Here is a 20509-nt window from a genome sequence, read left to right as displayed (position 1 = left end):
CCCTGCAGACTCCAGCTTCGGATCGCGGTGGATGGTGAGGTGAGACAAGCATCTAGAGAGATGATCTTTTGTTCAACATTCCATATTTCATCGAACACCTGTCTGCTGAACCTACTTTGGAGAGTGGGAGTGTCGTTATGTTAGGTGCAACTAGAGGTATGACAGTTTGCGACCCCGAGTGTGACGACGCAATGATCACTGACAGATTTTAGGCGTTGTCGCCAGTTTAAAGCTCACAATTCCTTGTTCAAGGAATGAATATGGAATTAAACATTAGTGAGACCAGTACACTGCGAAAAAGAGTAGAATTCGTTCGAAAACGGCATCCGGCCTGCAGAGCCGGACTCATGAGGGCTGCGAACTATGGTCAGCGTGCGACGATCATTCGCTCTAGAAAGCATGCCAATTATACCATAGGCATCGCCGCAAATCCTACATCAAACGCATTCCTCATGAGAATCATCCTTCTGATTGTTGCTCACAAAGGTTTTTGCGACTCACCAAAAGCAGTGGGACACCTCCGACTTCCATTTTCGTTCATTGCCGTATGGGATACTAACACTTGATTGGCTGGTCCGCCGAGACAAGCCGGATGTCAGTGCCGCAAAACGGGGCCTTCGGGCCCGGAACTGGGACGGAATGCAATGATTAGTGTCTGGGTTGAACATAACTGCTAATACTCGTATGAAATGGCTTCTTTCCGGAATCCTGGTAGTTCCTTGGTTGAGTTCATCAAACGTGCCTTGTTCTTTCGACTTTGTTAGGATCTACAATAACAGCTGGCACCATGACCCTGATCATTACGAGTCACACTTCATGTCAAGGCAATGGCATTTAGTTGCCTTGTGCAAGTTCACCATCATATGTCATGCGTTTCTTCGAGATAAAGGTATGCCTAAAGTGCTGACCGATGCTTAATAGACAGCATTCAGGGAGCCGTTCTCCGGTCGCGGGCCACTGAGGCTTGCGTGCCGCCCATGATGCCGTGAAAGCATATTATAACGCGCTGCATCATCTACTGTCAAAAAAGAGCTAAGATAGGACGTCAGATTTAATCTCACAGGGATTCAGCGGACGAACATAGTAAGCAAGTGTTGACAGGGACGGCCGGCCATCAGTACCACAGCATTGCCGCTCTCAAGTGAAGCGAGACACGAGACAACCGACGCCGGTTAGTTCCAGAACAGAATTCGGTTCGCGAATATGTTTTGTGCCTCATGGTACGGGTTAGAGGTATGACGGATCGTTGTTGAATTTCATCCAGCGAGGAGGTAGTGTTGTCAAGCCAGTGTGCTCAACTTGGGGCACTTTGTCAAACAGCCTGTCGTCCACAGATCAACGACCCCGACTTCCTCTAGAACAACAATACGTCATAGTATGCCAAAGTAGGTATCTGGTCGCTCTATGGCTCGTTGGGGGATCGACAGCCCGGTAGCCGTCCTATATTCCACTGTCGCGCCACGACATGAGTGCTTTCTGATGGATGTTGCTATTCTCGAAGAATCAAAATTCTAATGAGCATGTGCTGATCATTGCTAACTTAATACCTCGCCTCCCTTTTTGACTACCAGGGCTGTAAATGTGACCACTCCAGCCATGCTTTGTTGCACAGTAAGCGGCTTACTCACGCTGCAGCCACACGACATGCCACATGGGATTCCACTAGAGACTTTGGGTTGCTTACTGATCCCATCTTGTTATTTGGTAAATAATGTAGTATAAGAATCTAGGAATCGGGAGCAGGGTGCACAATCGCTGTTTGATTCATGTCCCACGTCCCAATGCTACGTATTGGGGTGGATAAACCCTGAGTCCGTCGACATCACAGCCTCAACGCCATCACGAAATGGAAGAACCTTGACGTCACTAATAATTTCATGCTTTGCTGGATTGAACCTGCCGGCATAACCAAGACCCTTTCAATGCCATTCTCTCCAGGCCCCTACGACGTCAGTTCCAGCACACTTCGACACACCAGACGTACAACCTCTCCATTCAATGTCTGTTTGTGGTTCTACATGAAATTTGGAATGTTTTTAGAGATATCTGTCATTGTTCTTGGTGCTATCGCCTCCAGCGAGCACATTACTGCTCTACCGCCCTTGCTTGAGTCTTCACAACATAGGATGACAAGTAAGACTATTACTCAATCAGTTGCAACAACCGTGGGGACAAATGAGGCCAGCAGTGTCCGGATTTATCTTGTTCTCAACAACATGTCTATGTCCAGTAACAACTACCAGTCTGGCAAGCTAGGCAGTGCGGTTGAATACCAACGCAATTAGGTCTTCATCATGCATCTCTTCATCCTTGACCAACGATTACTTGCCAAAACTTATACACTTATTCCAAAACATCCATCATCTCTGAGAGTCCATTTCCGAACCAATCCATCAGTTTGTTTCACCAGTCTGGCATATCGTTTGGCTATCGTCTCACAAACCGACCACACTCGTCGGCGGTTTGCGAGAATCAAGTCTAAGCCGTCAATGCCGTCGTGGTATGATGACCTTCTCTCCAACTCTTCCATCGATAGACATAAATCGAAACTTTGGTGCTCATTACCTCGACGTAGAAGATCCTCCATCTCATAGAGCCAAGGCATGTTGGCCGAAAAGCTCTTCCTCCAGAGCGCATTTGAGGGGACGACACTCCTCATTGCGTAGGACGCAGCTCTGACGGCTAATAAGCCTCGAAAATCTAGCAGTTCAAGAATATGCTCTCGAATCTCAACAGGCAAGCCGTAGAATGGATCATGTAGGGCGTGATGAGTCTTGGATGTTTCGGCATGGAGTGTGGGTCGTGGAACCAGATACGCAGATAGATCAACTTTCTTGGCATGGTTTTTGAGCAGCTCCTATGAATTTCAGCGTACTGATGAATTTATCAGTGTAAATAAAATACCTCGTGGCCGTAATTCTTCCACCAGTCGTGATGAACTGTCGGGTCTTGGGGATAGAGACCAAATGTCTTTGGATTGCCTTTCGGAGCCGGGTCCCCATAGTCCAAGTTTAAAATCCAAGGCTTGTCTCCGTTTCCCAATTCGACGAAAGCGGCATAGAGAATCTCTTCGTCCAGTGGCGATTCGGTTTGACTTGTAATGACTCGAGAAAGAAGATCAAAACACGCGTCATGGAATGGAAATACGACAAGTCCCTGTCTCGTAAAGGAAGGATATCTTGATGTATAAGTAAAACCTCGTATATCAGCGTATCAAAACATACGTTACCATGCCTTGTCCGTAGTAAATGTCGCTAATATACTCGGGCTCTTCTGTCACGTATGTCAGACGGAGACTGCTAAGTTGAAAGGCTGGAGTAACCACCGTCCAAATCCAACTCCATTAGAGTCACGGACCCCTTGGAGAAAGTTAGTTGTATCTTGGTCAAAGCCAGCTGAGTACATTTGAACCCACGAATTCTCCTGAAAAGAATTTTCTAGTGTAGAAAACACTCCACGCAATGTTAGTTATGACGAGCAGACAGTCTGACGTGGATTCTGACCTGCTGCCATGGGACGAATCAGACCATAAGCCCATGGAATTGTTCTGGTGTAGCCAATGCGTATCGCCCTCGCCCAGATTTGTTGTACTAAAAGGCGAGGCTGCAGATGTGTTAGGCCGGTCATGTGGGTGTACGTACGTGTCGAGGCTTCGATATGCTTACACTTTGCTGAACTGCGCATAGCATTCTCAATTTCGGCCATGAAAGGGCCCCATGGCACGCCACATATCGCACAGCAGGTATCCCAGTCATCCCAGTCATCCATGTTGATCCAGCGAACTGTGTGTGTGGCAAAGAGTTTCAGCGTCGTCTGCTTGGCGTTTGTGAATAGTCTAAAGACCCGGGAGTGCCACTGCTTCTATTTCATATACTATGATGCCCAAGATGCCCTCTTCTGTTTGCTGGCGACAACACAAGTCCAATGGCGTGTGGTTGTCTGCAAGAGATTCGGGTTCGCCACTTGCTTCAAGCGACGGCGCGGCCTCCGACTTTTGGCACTGGAGGTAGAGATTCAACATGCAGTCCGACGGAATCTCTTCAGGCAGCTGTGGGCGATCATTACATCATACATCCAGTTGGATTAAGCAGTGGCATATCACTACCTTGTCAGTTCGTGTGGCTACCAGGCATGAGAAGCAATCAAATGAATGCCGAATCCGACTGCCAACATAGGGTTAGTTTCTCATCTTACTAAGTCCCATTGTCTAACCGACGTCCTAGGTCCAATGGTTGGCAAGTTTATAATTTTGCTCGTGGGGGTGGCTAGGATTCGAATCCTACAGACTAGAAGCGGCATCTTGACCGACAAACCCCCACAAGGCTCGGCTATCGCGACGAACTGTAATTGATAATCTGCTATGACGACGTTTTGAAATATGAAACAGAATGAGTAGTTTTGTCGTTTTCTTGATGAGAAGGCCGATCAACCTTCAGTTACACATGATCTTCATAGTTCGTTGACTCCCTTGAAGTGATATGGCTTTAGGGTTGCGCGTTTCAGTGCAAATAAATAGATCCCAAGGATCTCCATGACTAGTGTCCTGACTTACACCTCTGGTACGTTGCCCAATAATCCCCCTGTTCGTTGAGCGCCATCAAGGATGATTCCAAACTCTCATGGGTGTGTCCAAGAGCCGAATACACGGCAGGATGCCCCGTATGCGGAAAAGCGACAACGTTGGCAAAAACGTCAAGTAGCACGTTTCCAAGGCAGTGCGAATCCTACAGGAATGGCAGACTAACTTCGGCGAAAGAAAATAGGCAAGATCTTCCATGAGAGCCGCCACAACGTCAGTCCATGGTCCGATGCCCTTGCAATTTCTGAAAGTGAGAGCCGGACGTATTTCTCCTATTTCTGAGACTGTTCAAGAAATGTACCATGAATGCAATCCATTGTCCTAGGTACATGCTCGTCTCTTACAGCTTCCTCTCAATTGTAGTGATGACGATCCTGAATGATCTCGATGAAGACTATGACGTCCATATGTCTTGTTCGTTGTCTCTGGCCAGGCTTCACCCGCTGTTGAAAAACTATAAAATCCACTCGACGTCCTGAAACATATCAGTCTTGTCTCTAAGCTCTGAATAAACCAGAACAATATCAACAATCATCTTACAACAACTCTTTCTATCAACCCTTTACCTCGACAAAATGAAGTCAATTGCTAGTATCATTGCGGCATGCGCTTTTGCGTCCCTCGCGGCCGCGGACACCATTTACGTTCAAAACGTAAGTTTCCACGCTACGAAAGTGAAAACACTTGACTGACTCCCACAGGACCTTGGCTGCGAAACTTCCGTGTAAGCGGCGCCGCTTGATCGCACACAGTCTTGCCCAACTAACAGAGAGACTAGTCGAGGAAATATCGTGAAGCTGGCTTGCTTCAAAGCCATGTTTACTGATGGCGGAGGCAAACAATTCACAAGCGACTGCGGCTTCAGCAATGTGCCCGGTGCCTGTAACGGCATGTGGCAGAACCAGTGAGTGTCATCATTTGTACGACTGGGATAACTGACTCACGACTTTGAAGGAAAAAGACATTGGACTTGGGCGGCGGATATCAGTTTACGTCTGACGGCACCAACGCATTCGTAAAGTCTGCCAATGGAAAGTATGTGTCCCTCTAGCTGTTGAGTGGCCGGTTATTGATCAGGCACAGGTACAACGCCAAGTGTGTCCCATCGGCTGAGAAAATAGGCAAGAGTTGCACTTTGGTAAGTTTGCTTCTGGCATCACTATGTACCAGTACTGATCTTATGACCAGTCGGGTGATACCGACTCTAGTTCTTAAGGTCTAAGCCGGATCACTGAGCATTGGAGCGTTCGGAAACTCTCGATATCTCACCGCTCAGTTCTGGACCACTGGGAGTTCGCATATTGATTGATAGCTGGTCAGCTCTGTTACTATTCCATGTGCCGGAAATGGCAAGGGATGGGAGTTGGGAGATTGGAGATTAGAGGCAGATATAGTAAGACGCGTCACTCGCTAGCTAGTATACAAGCATTCTGGTCCTTTAACAACTGTGTCAGCCTTCAACTCGTGAGCTGCGATATAATGTTCCTCAGTGATTCAAAAGACAGCACTGCTCAATATCAGTATTCAAGTGCGTGTACCAATCTGCCAAACTAACAATAGCCAAATCCAGCCAGATATATCACATCAACCAAACACCATGGCATCAAAGGCAACAAGAAGCAGCACCAACCAGCAAGATGATGTTACAAACGAAAACTCACCCAAACCCACATGCCTCGTCATGCTCATGCAGAACCATTTGCTGCTTTCGTCCCATTTGCTTCATACCACTTGACCTCCTCTCCACCTCGAATGTATCCCTGCCGGTCATACAACGACTTTGCTCGAACATACTTGTCCAATTTCCAATAATTCTCGCGAACCTCCTTAGCCACCGCATCGCGCTTCGCCTTGACTTCATCGCCCTTGGGTCCCTCGGCGTGCAAAATCCACTCCTTAGTGGCGTCCTCGAATCGCTGTGCAATATCTTCGCGTTCTCTCCGAAGCTTATCTCGAGTCTCGGTATCCTTCATAACCTCGTTTTCACCTTCAATGGGCTCTTCGTACTTGTACTCCCAATCTTCGTCGCCGCCAAGCTCCTTGATAAGTTGATCTGGTGCGATGAACTCTTCCAAGTCTTTTCGACCGTATGTGAAGTGAACCTTGGCAGCAATGACGGGGTCGAGCCAGCCGTGAATGATCTTCCAAATACCTTGGTATTGGTCAGCGGGTGCACCTTTAATCAGTTTGGAGTACTCACCCTTAAAGACCCATGGCGCGTTGTGAATCAGGACAACTCCAAGGGACTCGGGATAATTGGCTTCAAAGCACATGATCATAAACTTAACTGGAACGTAGTCCATATTTGCGAGTGTGAAACTGGTCATGTCAAATATGAGGCACTACCGAATGTCAGTCATCATCTTCGTAGCCTTTCAGAGAGAGAGAGAGAGAGAGAGAGAGAGAACTTACAGCAGTCTCAATAGGCGGGTTGAGAACGAATCGTGCCGTTTCAATCAGGTATGTTGTATACCTCTCGATACTCTCTACGCATTGGTCAGATGCTCTGTGAAGCCGAACTCTAACAATGCAAATCGGCCGTTCGTGTCTATCAGTCCCATGCAAAAAGCTCTTGCCCATTCGAATCTGCTTCATGAAATCATGGCCCAGCGTCTTGGCTGCCTTATCGCCATTCTTCTCGTCTTCAACAGCACCAGCCTCTCCGTGCGGCATAATTTCTTCATCAACATGAAAGTCAGTATGTCTCCAGTTCATAGCCTTGAACATCATCATGAGAGCCTTGTTAATGTCCCATTTACGAGCCCGCAAGAATCTCAGGATCAGAGTATCTGGGTGTTCGTGCTTGACTGCGCCAATCACCATGGCCCTAATTGACTGAGCCGTCTGCCCATGCAGAATCTTTTGAAAGTCGCGGAGAGTTTCTGGGGACTGAGTGGCAAGTACGTCGCGCAACTGCTGAATCGACTCGGGCGGTGCGGCAGCCAACCCTTCCTTGAACTGCTTGATGGACTCTGGGCTTTGCATGGCAACCAACTGCTGAAATTGCTTTAAGAGGCGCTGTTGCTCATGCGGGTCAGAGGTGATGATGTTTAGTGCTTCCATGACATCAGCCGATTGTTTTGGTGGTGGAGCGGCGTCCGAGGTTTTGCGTCCAAAGAAACCAGTTCGTTGCTTTGTAGACTCTGCCTTGGATCCAGTGTCGGAGACAATAGGACCAGTGTGTTCGAACATGTTGTACAGCATGAAGACGGTTTGCCACAGTTTCCGGAGGAGAGCTTCTTGCTCGCTCGTCAGGTTGCCGAGATGCCCTTCGGCGATTGCACCAGCTCCGTTGGTAGCCATGTTGATGTGTTCGTCGACAAGTTTGATTACTTTTTGTACCGTCTAAAAGTCGCTTGGCGCTAGTACTCCAGCTTTCTTACGTAGAGTTGTGTCTAGACCCCTTGAGATGGAAGCAATACGACAGCCGTCAAGTTATCACGGCCTGATATTGGCACTACGTCGTTATATAAGAGCTTCTCGCAGACTGTGGGTAGGCTAACCGTTCTGCATGACATCGCCTGTCTTGCCTTGTTGAAACGAGGCCAAATGAGGATAGTGCAAGGAACCAACACGCCGTTTTGTCAACCCCGGCTCCGTACTTGACAATCCGCTCCTATTGCTAGGAATTGACTTTCACGGTTGGGCAAGGTTAAAGTCTATTTCAGGTACAGTTTTACCGCCGTCCCGCAATCCATAACGGCTTGGCTTGCGATTGGGTTGTCGCATGTTTTGAAACCACAGTCTATCATCCGTGGCGATGCTGAACAACGTGGATGATCAGCCACATGTGCGGGGTGACGATCTTGGACCCCGCAAGTTGAGTCTGCGCACATGATCATCACCTGCGAGGTTGTCATTTGCCTAGGCAAATACTGTTGTGTTTGCTGGGGAAGATTCGTGCGTTTCGTGGGTTTCCCAATGAGGAAGTCGGGCAACGTCACAGGTATGACGCCGCATGTGGACGTGGCTGCTTGGAGCCGAGGACGCAGTAGGTTGGTTGTAGTTTCATAATAATTCTGACTGCTGTCTTGGGCAAATAAGTAAAACACCAATCACATGATGTTGTATCTGTTCTCAAATTGCTTGCGTGGTGTATTGATTAGGTTGGTTGCGGAAACTCATCTCAGGGTCGGAGCATCAAACGATCCCGGCAACAAGTCGTAAGTGAATACGGACATTATGTGAGTTCTCCAACGACATAAAGATGCATCGAGAGTTGTACAGGTTTCCAAGGACTTTGCTGTGGTATTCTACCTTTCCAGCCATATTGTTTGCGCTGGGTGGTTGTGGGCAAATTGTACAGTTCCTTTGAATTTGGGTGCAACTCTCGCAAACCACCCAAAGTAGGGACTTGGGGCTGACAATATTCCGGCCACCTTATGGATCTAACACAGATCCGACCATTTCGCTCTTGCATTGTGAATCAGCATCAACCGAGACTGGCCGCAAGAAGGGCTGAAGCGTATAAGCCATCCTCGGGCCATCGTATGCCAACCAAATTGTGCAAGAAACATGTTTGTCACTGGTTGCGAAACCTAATAAGTGGACTTTCCGCCCGCATGGTAACCATGTCGAGCTTGCCCAGGGTATGTCCTCTTTCACCTATACGTTCCGAAATGCTCTTATTACCAGGGTTCCCAAATAAAAATAACCACTTGCGCCCGGGCTTGCAATCAATTCCAATACCTGGACGCTATGCCTCAAGTTGAGGCCACTACAAAACAGACATCTCGTTGACAAAGTCGCCTGGTAGCTTAACCCAACACTCAGGCAACTCATACCTTGTGTTGCTCTCCATTTCTGCTACGGGTTTGGAAACTTTCGCCCTTTTACGGCAGAGAAGTATCTGCCTTCTCCTGTACTTCCAGCCGTCGCCCCAATTTCCCGTCAACTCAACAACAACTACTGCCGCAGATGTTTTTTTATGGCTCAACCACCTGGTCAATTAAGGTGACTCAATTGGACATGTCAAGTACACCATAAGGTAACAATGAGACGAGTCTAGACTCTTAGGCCGTGAGTCTCGCCTCGGAAATGCTTCAACGCAATCCCAGTCGAAGAGCCCAGAAGACAAAGTACCGGCATGAACAGTCTAGACAATCGGCCGAGAACCACCCTCAACATAACCTATCTCATAATGCTCTTTGTTAGCCCGAACGAGATTTGCCCTCACCTACTACAACCAAGCCACATTTTCGTGCCGGCCCGAACCTCAGCTTCTGTCAGACACAGCCCCTTCAGCCCTACCAATAGTCTAACCAGAGTCAACAAACATGCGACATCAATACTTAAACTGGTCATGTCACTGAAGTTGCAAAGTAGACTTGACCTCCTCTCCATACGCTCATCGCCGCGTCGACATTCGATTGAACTCAAGAGAGACAACCTGTGACAATGAGTTTGTGCGAATACTGCAGCAATATTCCCGCCAAGTTGTTCAGCTTCCTCCGCAACGAACAGAGCACATACGACCACCAGCCCAGCATAGAAGCTCTGAAAAAATCGGCTGCCACGGGATGCAAGGGCTGCCATCTCATTCACCACGCAATAGAGAGTAGTAATTCCGAGCACGCTGGGAAATACGCACTCTCACAAACCTGGAACCCGGAAGACCCTGTGCGTTTGAGCAGCACCAAGTTTGGGTGGCAGGTCGTGAGGCTTGGATGGACAGAGGCTGGTCACTTTCGCGGCTTTGCTGTCCCGCCTGACTGGAGTATACGCTTCGTATCGTCGCAAGATGTGCAGACAACTAACTGAATTGCAGAAAATTCGGATAGTCTGCAACCTGTTCCTCATGGGGACCAGGCTGGCTTGCACCTTGTGTACGAGGCTCAGCTGATACAGCACTGGTCAAAAGATTGCCTGGAAAACCACAAAACTTGCCTTCATGGGACACGCTCCCTTCCAACTCGACTCATCGATGTGGGAAGCTCTGGTGACCCGAAACTGGCCTTGGTGTTGAGTTCGGACATCAAGGCTGCGGATCAACGGTACAATGCACTGAGTCACTGCTGGGGTCTAACCATGCCAGCGGCTGGTAAAACAAGATCAAAAACACTAAGTGATCATCTGGTTTCCATTACGGAGGGGGATCTGCCCCGAACCTTTCAAGATTTCATCCAAAACACTCGCCGTATTGGGATACCATACGTCTGGATCGACTCGTTGTGTATTATTCAAGATTCGCGCGCCGACTGGGAACAAGAAGCCGCTCAAATGGCATCCGTATACTCCAATGCATATCTCACTATAGCGGCATCGGGATCTGCAGATGGCCGTGGTGGATGCCAAGTGGTTGATGCTGTTCGATCTTGCGGTCCTGTAGACATTGAGTGTCATGTCAACGTCGACGCCTCAACATCCGAGACGCCGTTGGAGACTTCACGAACGATTCGCCTCTGGAGTAGGGACACATACCCAATTGGACAGATTCTGGGGATCGATCCCTTGACGCAGCGAGGATGGACTCTTCAAGAACGAGAGCTCTCACCTCGTATAGTTCACTACTGCAAAGACACAATCCGTTGGGAATGTCGCGAATTGAGAGCAACCATCGAGTTCCCCTGGGGCGACCCTGCTTCCTTTGACGTCGGACGCCTCTTTGATGGAGGATCATTCGCGAGACCAACTCTCATCGGTATGCCACGCAGCGGCTCAAAGCCGATAGACTCCGTCACAAAGCAGAGGCTCTCGTGGTTCGAGCTTGTCGACCGCTACACCAGCCGTGCCCTCACCAAGCAAACAGACATACTTCCAGCTTTTTCTGGTATCGCAAGATCCATAGCCGAATCCACCTCGGACGAATACTATGCGGGTCTTTGGAAGTCGTATTTTGCTCATTGTCTCATGTGGGCGAGTAACTGGCATGTTGGCCGCGGATTCAAGCAACACAGTCGGCCGTCGGACTACCTTGGACCCAGTTGGTCGTGGGCATCTGTCAAGGGACCGATTCATTACCTGTCATGGATTAATGGCTACTGGCATAGCTTCAACGCCAACCCAGATCCAGCATACACACCTCGACTAGTTGACATGTTCTTGCAAGCTTCTTCGGATCCGTACGGCGCCCTCAAGGCTGGGACACTGACGATCGAGGGCAAGGTCGGAATGGCATTTTATAAACAGGAACAGTACGCGACGCCAAAGGATCACCTCAACGTAACGTTTACCCCTGGCCATCAAGATCGACAAACTCTCTTGTCGTTGAGTGCAGGAAAGATTGAGAAAACCGGGGAGATGCGCCTTGATGTTCCGCTCTGCGCTGATTGCTCGCCTGTTGGGAAAGTAACGCTGCTCTGGCTTTTGTGCTGTATGAATAGTGAGAAATCTGCAGATGGCAAAATGAGCACGTCTGGGATAGTTCTTCTGGGTGCGGATGAGGTGATGGGACAGACACCAATGTCTTCTGTGGTGCCGACTCGTTTCCGCAGAGTAGGGATAGCATGGGGAATTAACCCAGAATTTTGGGACAGAGGTGTTTCTACGACGATTACGATAGTGTGATGGTGGTTAGACTTAAAGATCTCCATCTCCCTTACATGTGAGGCTTCAGCACCTGGTTCGTTGGCTGATGTCGCCAGTTTCACAGCATGTTAGGAATTGTCAAACCTCATATCCGCCATTGTATCATGTCCTATCTCCAATTTTCATTAATCAGTACGCAATTATTCTTTGCTTTGCAGAAAATGCTGCCAGATGCGATCAGTGTCCTGCCACCCCGTTCCCTCACCCCGTCCCAATTCCATGCATCACGCACAGAACAACCCAAGAGAGTAGATTTCGATCCCCTAATGCACCTTTTAACTCGCCAACCTGGTTACCCGCTTATGATAAGAATTGCCTCCCAGTCTCCTCTCTGCTCCGATGTGTCCAAAAATGTCACCACGTCCGTGTTGTTATCTCCACCATTATTACTCGGTATTCCGCATGCGATCCATGCTGCGTGCGTCGCAGCCATTAATCCGTGCATTTATCTGCTAGGCGAGGTCTGTGAGAATGCACGTAGTTCAAATACCTCGTATAACCGGAGTCCAAGACGGCCGCAATGGTCCAGTATACCCAGAACAAGAGGTTTATTGGCCCAAATATCGACATTGGGATTATAGAAACAGCGAGATGGCCTGTCGTCGTTAGGTTTTATACCACTTCTGGGGCTCTCATGCTTACCAAAAATAATTGGTCGCCGTGTAATTGTCTGCCAAAACTCATCCGATGTAAACACTTCAAGAGCACCGTCCCACATCCAGGGTCCCTTGAGACGAAACTTGGCGTTGACGTTGGCACCAAAGATCCAAAGAATGAGCAATTTCCACGATACTACTGCTCTCTTCCAAGAGACAAGACTAAGAATGTCCCACAAGCCCGGCGCCGAGTCCAGATCTAGTGCCAGCTGGTACGCATAAGTTTCGTGATCAACTCCATAGTTGATCCTAGCGCCAGGTAGCGGCCGCAACTTGTAGTGATACTCGTCTTCAGGCAGCAGTGGCCGCGGAATGCTCGACGGTGATAAGAGATTTGCAATCCACAGCTGCGTCTGCATCTCGGAAAGGGGAGGGATGGCGCCCAAAGATGGACGCACGAATCCTATGAACCCAACAGTTGGGTCGTCACATTTCCATATTTGTCGTACATTTGCAGAATCTGGTGTGGCATATGGAGCGCCTGTGACATTCGTCCGGCGATTAAGAAAGGGGAAGCTCTGCTTATATCCCGTACACAGGACAACCGTCTCGGGACGGATATTCTGCTCTTTCATGCGCTCATACTCTGGACGCCCGTTGTCGCGAAACTGGACAACTCCCCTTTTGCTGAAGCGCAGAGGAAACGGTGCAAGATCAACTCTCCGACCATGTGTGTCGGGAATCGGCGTTTGTACAAAGAATGATCGAAGTGAATAGAGCCAGAGCCGTGGGCCGGGGATTTTGGGTCTGTAGGGCTCACTGATATAGGGGCACACTTTCAGTGACTTATTAAAGAAGACTGCAAAGGTGTGTCAGTGAATGTAGCTAAGCACGCGATGAGAGTTGCGTACTCTTTGACGGATGGTGTCTCGCCTTGCTAATGGCACCGATCCACTGATCCATGCCAATAGTTGTGCCCGACGATATGAAGAGGAGGGTTTTGATGTACAAATTGTAGTACTCCCAAAGCAGTGTATCATTTTGGCGAAGTGATTTGTGAACATATGCAGTGTCAAACATGTTTGCTCGACTAATATCAATAGGGATCCCTGGTTCGTTGGGATTCGGTTTGCGGAGATATGGCAATATAACAGGCCCCGGGTTCCTCTTGTCAAATTTAGCACAAAGTTTGCTATTGAAACACGGAAGAAAACTAACCTTGGGTGCAAAATGGACTCCGTCTCTGTGGCAAAGGATGACTCTCTCCACGGTCGGAGTCGTCACGGCGAGGTAGGAAATGTCTGCCCCCGTCTCTCCAGAACCAACAATCATGACAGTCCTGCTTGAACGAAACTGTTTTCGGGATTTGAAGGCGGAGGAATGTATGACTTGAGGCACGTTTTCAAGTCCCTCAATATCAGGAATATTGGGCTCAACGTGCAAGCCTGAACATACTGCAACGGCATCACAATCCCACTCGAACTGCTCGCCTTTGTTGGTCTCATACACAACTGTGTGGCCGATGCCGCGGCGTCTGACTTCTATGACTCGAGTGTTGAGGTTGATATGCTGCCACAGGTTAAAATGCGTGCAGTAGTCTTTGAGATACTTGACATAATTCGTTGCACTGAGAAAGTCGGGCTCATTTGGCCGCCGAAAGTCAGAAAAGGTGGTGAGTTGTTTTGAAGATACCAGCTGTTTAAATGTTAACGTATTTCGACATGCAAGAGTATTGTATTGCAACCTACCTCGGCGTCCTCGTACACTCTGGCAGAAAACGTCCCCCCAACTTGCGGTTGATAGTCAAACAGACGGGTCTCGACGACATCACAGTCCAGAAACCGGTGAGCCTGCGTGAGATACTTGAGAGTAACGAGACCAGAAGGGCCACCTCCAACGATGGCAACCTTCATCGCGAAGTTCAGTGGTTGGGGGAGATGATGTCAGGATGTCAGGTTGGGTATTCGGCAAAGATTTGCACTTATATCTATTTGCGTCAGAAACAACTGACCACATTTCACTATTTAGCCACAAACTCCAAATGCACGGCATTTAATCACAGGCACCAAGCGAGTTTAAGACAGCAATGGCCTGGGCATTCACCCTGCCGGGATGCAGGGCCACTTGTTGAACAAGCCGACTGTGCAGCAAGCTTCCAGTGAAGAACAGCATTGGTATCCTGGCTCAATGACCATCATTGACCCTCTACCGTCCATGAGAATCATATGTCCTGCGTCTCAAAAGCAGCTTCCGAAAGCGTGACCATCTCCACGCAACTGCTATATTGTCCACACAATGTGGCGATTGCATATTGGGCAAATATTGAGTATATCCCCGACGCCGTCGTCCCCCGAGTCACCTTGTCAACCCACATCCGGCAACTAGATAAAACATGCCGGTCTATACAGCGGTGACACTAAGGGCGGTCATAAGAGCATCTTGCAGCATCTGGTGCGCCCGTGGCGGAGCGAAATCCATTTGATATCCATGCCGCCGGTTCAACCCGCCCGCCAAGAGCCCAACTCAGGGGACAAGACAATACATTTTTGGGCCAACAATTGCCTCGTGTTCCTATTGTCTTGTCAATGTATAAGTTACCAACAGTTTGGTCCGCTATTGTTGGTGGCACCGCTGGCTGCTGCAGCCACTTTCAGGCAATCACACTAGGCACCCTCCGTGTAAGCTGTGTCCCCAATGTCTTCGAGATTGGATCATGGCAGGAAGAATAGTGGAAAGAGTTATTCTGACTACAGGGACTGCATAGATGAGTTTAGTTTGTAGTTCTGAATTGTTTTTATTTGGGTGGGGGGTATTGCAGGCTCAATGTGATAGACACCCCGTCCACCACCAAACTCGTACGTTATGAAGAGTTTGCAAGTGGTTCAGTCAAGCGAACCGCCTGGTTTATATCTGAACCATCTACCGAGATTGACGGGAAAGAACCATGTATTCGCTCGCGATCTCCTCCAGTAAACGCTCACGCGGGTCTTCGTTGCTGATCCGAGCAACCTTTAGCGTTTGTCGATGGATATTTTCATAACAAATAACGAGGACACCGCTAAGGCCAGCCCGTGATCATGACATGGTGATGAAGGCTTGATTATTGCAAGCCGTTTACATTCATTCAGTACACTCATCACATAAAATACCAGAGTCCAAATCACATCCTGTGCCGTTGTGCGCTAACGGCGGCTACCACTCAGCTGATCCGTAACCAATATATACGTGTAGTACACTCTGGCAACTTCATGATGCTATTCAATTCGTCGAGACCGTACGTTTCTTTCTCCATTTAGCAATCTGTGAACGGTGTTTTGCTCACAGGACGGAGCTTCGTATCATGTGCCACAACTACATCCCGGGTCATATGCTCAGCAGGACATTTCATACAGCGTGGTCTAAAGATTTGCAGTAATCCGCGTAGTAAACAGATTCGATGCCATCAGTCCTGTGTAAATAGCTGAAACGCAGTAAAATTACACGTCATTTAGGCACACGTTTTGAGCTTTCGCCAATCTAGCCCGGGTCTCGTGGCTTCCACGGCATTTCCACATCGCGACCAAAACAAAAGAAGCTCGAGCTGCGATCACGACCTGCTGCCGCCTCATCCCGTAGCTGGTCCGAACCATCTGCTTCCAATACACGGCTATATGCAGCATAGCCTCTACCAGAGCAAGACCGGTGTTAAGCTCGGTGTCAACCGCATTCCCCTCTCCGCCATGTCTCATGTCGAGGCGCATCATCACACTGCTAGTACCCGTGGCGCTGGCCCGTTGTCTCTGTGGAGACGGAGTATCTCTGACACGATGTGACACATTATAATTTTTACATGTAAGTCTCTCGGCGAATGCCAGCTCTGCAGTGTTACGCGCATCCCATATCAGTACCAAAGTCTCGGATATACACGCAGCTTTCTCCACGCTTCGGAAAAGAACGCACGCGCCGAGTTGTGGCCAAGAATTACACAAAGCTTCATACATTATGATACAGTTGCAGGTCATTCGTGTACAACAAGCGTATATTTTCGGGGTACAGTCAAGGCTGCATATTAGTCTTTGTCCCCTTCTTGTGGTGGCTGATCAAGTATCATGCCATCAAATTACATACCGCCATTACTAACATTGTACATAGTCAAGGAGTGCCGTGTACCTATGGTTTCAATGGCAAAAGCTGGCATTTGGCCACTTCGCCTCCGGTTATCGAGTACATGACGTCCTTTCGCTGCAAGATCTCGATCCCCTTGTCAGGGTCGTTCACCACAAACACTTTGGATAGGCCCTGGTCCACAAAGTCACAGACCACCGGGTAAAAGACTTGCTCTGCCTGATCTACGGCAATGTAGAAGGCATCGCCACCCTGGTCTCGATGAGGGAGCAGGGCCAGAGTGACAGAAGTTCGTGGCACTTCACCAGAGTCACTTGCTCGAAGACGTGAGACACCGAGCTTGGACATGGTGTCACCGTAGTAGTGGAGTGATCTGTGTACGCCGTCATAGACAACCTCTGATTCATTCGTAGTGTCCCATAGTCCAAAACAGTACTTGCTGTCGTTGTTGTCGTTGCGGACGGCGTAGAGGTTGCCGTTGGCGCAGGAGACAACCCTGGTTGAGCCAGTGGGATTCACGAGTTGCGACAGCCTGTGATTCAACGTATTGTTGTACAACTCTGTAGGGACGGCCTGCATCTTGTATGTCAAGGAGCTTGACCGCGTGCCAAGTTGTGCTGTTGTGTCCATGGCATGGCCCTCTGGCACATTCCGTGCCACTCTCATGGAACGAACAGCATCGATAGTGTCACGTCTTGCCGGCTTAGTGTCCTTGCTGTGATATCCGGTTAGTGATAGTTGTTTTAGACGAGGCGTTGACAGACGTACCCAATACATTTACGAAGCAATGTTCGATCACTAGTGTCCAACACGGGAGCATCACTTGGTCCAATGAGTCCAACCCAGAGCCTATTGCGCCAGCTAATTTTCGTTAGAATGCCTGCGCAACCATCGTTGTCACTGAATCCGGCAGTAAATTGGCCAGACTTGGTCAAGCCAATGCTTCCAGCAACCTGAGCCACGCCCTTGACTGAAGGCTCGTCGACAATACCGACAGCCTTTTCCCATGTTGAAATCTTCAACCCACACTTGAGCCCAACTGGCAGACCTAGCTCTGCAGAGAGAGCAACTTCACCAGTAGCTTCGAAGACTGGCTTGAAGTACGGCTGCCAACCAGTCTTCTTGTTCTGGCTCGGGTCAACAATGTCCAAGACAACCAAGGAGTCTTGCACTCCCATCTCAGCTCCCACCAGGACCTTGCCTCGAGCAGCTGCCTCAAGACCAACCCGGGCACCAACAGAAACATAGGGACCAATGGTGATGACTCCGTATGAAAGAGCCGGAAGTCCATAGTTGAAGAGATCTGTGTAAAAGTCATGACGGAGTGAGATTTGAGCATCGATGCCAAGCTTCAAAACAAACTGCATATCGGTTTGCAACTCCAGTCGACCTTCTTCAAGACCAGCAAGCGGCGACCATCGTGCTCGACCAGCAACTCTTGCGCGACCAGAGGCGCCGCATCCAACACAATAAATGTTCATGTATTTGACGACACCGTCGCTGCCAGGGGCATTGGGGTTTCCAAGTGACGTGAGAAGAATGGCATCACCCCATGGTGACTGGGTTTGGGTCAAGCCACCGAGCAGAGTCTTCGCCCAAACGTTGGACGAGTCGGGATCAGGAACCTTGAATGAAATGTCCTTTTCAATGCTGCCACCAATGGAGATTGCGCTTGCAATGGCATTGTAGACTGTTTTGGCGGCCTTTTTGAACCAGTTTCCAATCTTGGAAAAGAATCCTCGTTGGGCAAGCGACCGACGTCGCATTCGTTGAGCCCGACTAGAAAGAGTCGAGTTTCTCTGGCCAGTAATGTTCGTGCCGGATACAATGGTGTCCAAGAACTTCTTTGACTCTGGGCTGAGCTCCGTGTAACCCAGCGTCTCATCAAGAATCTGGTCAAAGCTGCTCCCGAAGCATGCGGTGGGCAAGCCGTGGACACTGTCGACCGGCGCTGTGCAGTCAAGTTGTCCCGCAGTCTTGTCCGAGCTGGGGGACGATGTAGTCGCGGATGGAGAAGTGGTAGATGTGGTAGAAGATCCCCATGAGAAGGAATCGCCTGATGCTGTGCCAGATGCAGAAGCGCCAGCTTTGTGAGCATCCCACCAACCCCATTCTGTTTCGCCCGAGTTGGTAACTTGGTCAGGATGCTTAGATCCTCCCTTTGCGATAATGACTCTCTTGTCGTGCTTGTATTCGATATCGGTCACGTTGAAGTAGCATCGCTCCCCCTTGGAGTAGTCGCCGCAACCCCCAGTGTAAGCGATCAAGATGAGACCATGCTGAATCGTCCAGGTGTCCAGCGCATGCTTGAAAGCCTCTTCGTTGTGGAAAGAAGCAGTCATTCCTTTGTCCGCATGATACTTGACCGTAACATGATCAGTGTGGTCAATATTGACTGAAGGAAACTTGAAGTAGTATGTAAGGAAAGCATAGTGGCCAGACTTGGACGGATCTATTATCTGTCAGGCCCGACAAGATGGGAAGAGTACTTTGGCAGTCTTACCTGAAACACCATAGTAAAGCTCGCTCCCCTTCTTTGGGTCCACTGGTATGATATTCTCTACCGACTTTGTGTTGTAGGACCAATGCACGTTCGGGGAGAGCGTTGCTGAAGGCGCCGTGTTGACAAAGGTAACCGTTGGTGATGGAGTTGGCGTCGGCTTTGGGTGCACAACGTAGTTGGCCGGACATCCGGGACCAGACGTTTGGGTAACAATTTTTGTAACAGTAGTCAGCTGTACCTTTGGTTCAACTTGGGTCTCGGTTCCATTGTTTGTCGAGTTTGCAAATGAATATCGCGGCTGATACGCCACGGCTGGGTGCGCTACGCCCAGAGAAAGAGCGACTGCAAAAGCTACGGGTAGCATTTTGCCAAAACGAGCGAATTAAGTATTAAAATGAATGACAATAGTAGGATATACCAGAGTAAAGAGAGTAGATGATCATTGTCAAAGAGAATCGTCACCGAGGGATCTCGACATCTTTATCACCGCCAAAGAAACTCCATGGTCTGGACTCTGGAGAACTGCCGAAACTGGCGGCAGCACCATGGCAATCCTTCTCAGTTTTCCGTCTCATTCTGGTCATATTGACGCTTTTATGCATAACCGAAGTGGATTTCGTCAGGTTCAGGGAGGGAGGATTCACCGAACGTGTCTGGTGTTGGGTTGCACACCTGGTCATCTTGATACACCCTAGCACATCCTCCGTCACATGGCAAGACAGGGTTTGACACCACCATTGGCCGGAGATGGCCTCTAAACGGCAAATAACCCTTCTCCAGCTCTCGCCAATCAAGATCAAATATCCGATGCTTCGGTAACCAAGAAGAGCGATAAACTGCACCTATTAACGTCCAACAGAGCAAGTCCGGTCTTGTCGCTTTGCACTCAGACATCCTGTATGGCCGTTTCCCGCGCTTTTTGCACCAGTTGAATGATACTCGGCTATCGCTCATTACGCCAACTTTTCATGTCTTGGCATATACAGGGCATGTTGGCGATTGTCAACGGAACCATCCGGTGTCGCGCCTTTCAACGGCCGAGAAATCCACAATCCGACTCCGAGTCAGGGGATCATTACCCCAATTTGGGAAGGTAGCAGCGGTGACGAATGGAACCGAGTCATTCAGGTTATCAGATGAATATGGATCAAGATCCTACGTGCGTATGTAGGAACATATTGCCTGCTGTCGGTAGTGCTT

The 20509-nt window shown here is 49.1% G+C and overlaps 7 protein-coding genes across 7 annotated transcripts; 2 read left to right on the top strand and 5 right to left on the bottom strand.

Annotated features, from left to right (window-relative positions):
- Positions 1 to 497: 497 nt before the first annotated feature.
- VFPPC_06005 (hypothetical protein) lies at positions 498 to 668 on the bottom strand (the record flags this gene model as incomplete). Its single annotated transcript, XM_018285112.1, has 1 exon — positions 498 to 668. One exon carries the CDS (start codon positions 666 to 668, stop codon positions 498 to 500), a length of 171 nt encoding a protein of 56 aa, XP_018142091.1.
- Positions 669 to 2360: 1692 nt separating this feature from the next.
- VFPPC_06004 (F-box-like domain-containing protein) lies at positions 2361 to 3768 on the bottom strand (the record flags this gene model as incomplete). The annotated part of the gene is made up of 7 exons (XM_022428488.1): positions 2361 to 2366; positions 2444 to 2857; positions 2905 to 3178; positions 3225 to 3273; positions 3323 to 3359; positions 3416 to 3603; positions 3666 to 3768. 7 exons carry the CDS (start codon positions 3766 to 3768, stop codon positions 2361 to 2363), a joined length of 1071 nt encoding a protein of 356 aa, XP_022284294.1.
- Positions 3769 to 5154: 1386 nt separating this feature from the next.
- Positions 5155 to 5794, top strand: VFPPC_16253 (hypothetical protein; the record flags this gene model as incomplete). The annotated part of the gene is made up of 6 exons (XM_018294006.1): positions 5155 to 5232; positions 5281 to 5303; positions 5358 to 5483; positions 5534 to 5614; positions 5663 to 5717; positions 5768 to 5794. The coding sequence occupies 6 exons, from the start codon at positions 5155 to 5157 to the stop codon at positions 5792 to 5794; spliced, it is 390 nt and encodes a 129-aa protein (XP_018142089.1).
- A 470-nt stretch (positions 5795 to 6264) lies between these two features.
- VFPPC_06002 (CRAL/TRIO domain-containing protein) lies at positions 6265 to 7882 on the bottom strand (the record flags this gene model as incomplete). Its single annotated transcript, XM_018285110.1, has 3 exons — positions 6265 to 6731; positions 6780 to 6921; positions 6992 to 7882. 3 exons carry the CDS (start codon positions 7880 to 7882, stop codon positions 6265 to 6267), a joined length of 1500 nt encoding a protein of 499 aa, XP_018142088.1.
- Positions 7883 to 9976: 2094 nt separating this feature from the next.
- Positions 9977 to 12085, top strand: VFPPC_16252 (pantothenate transporter; the record flags this gene model as incomplete). The annotated part of the gene is made up of 2 exons (XM_018294005.1): positions 9977 to 10295; positions 10347 to 12085. 2 exons carry the CDS (start codon positions 9977 to 9979, stop codon positions 12083 to 12085), a joined length of 2058 nt encoding a protein of 685 aa, XP_018142087.1.
- Positions 12086 to 12538: 453 nt separating this feature from the next.
- Positions 12539 to 14615, bottom strand: VFPPC_05999 (dimethylaniline monooxygenase; the record flags this gene model as incomplete). Its single annotated transcript, XM_018285109.1, has 5 exons — positions 12539 to 12702; positions 12749 to 13561; positions 13614 to 13869; positions 13921 to 14397; positions 14451 to 14615. The coding sequence occupies 5 exons, from the start codon at positions 14613 to 14615 to the stop codon at positions 12539 to 12541; spliced, it is 1875 nt and encodes a 624-aa protein (XP_018142086.1).
- Positions 14616 to 16851: 2236 nt separating this feature from the next.
- VFPPC_05998 (hypothetical protein) lies at positions 16852 to 19673 on the bottom strand (the record flags this gene model as incomplete). Its single annotated transcript, XM_018285108.1, has 3 exons — positions 16852 to 17521; positions 17575 to 19258; positions 19310 to 19673. The coding sequence occupies 3 exons, from the start codon at positions 19671 to 19673 to the stop codon at positions 16852 to 16854; spliced, it is 2718 nt and encodes a 905-aa protein (XP_018142085.1).
- Between the last annotated feature and the right edge of the window lie 836 nt (positions 19674 to 20509).

The sequence above is a fragment of the Pochonia chlamydosporia genome, chromosome 5 (assembly GCF_001653235.2).
Source record: "Pochonia chlamydosporia 170 chromosome 5, whole genome shotgun sequence".
Taxonomy (NCBI): Eukaryota; Fungi; Ascomycota; class Sordariomycetes; order Hypocreales; family Clavicipitaceae; genus Pochonia; species Pochonia chlamydosporia.
Note: the sequence above shows the minus strand (reverse complement) of the source record. Positions and strands in the feature narration are given on the sequence as shown.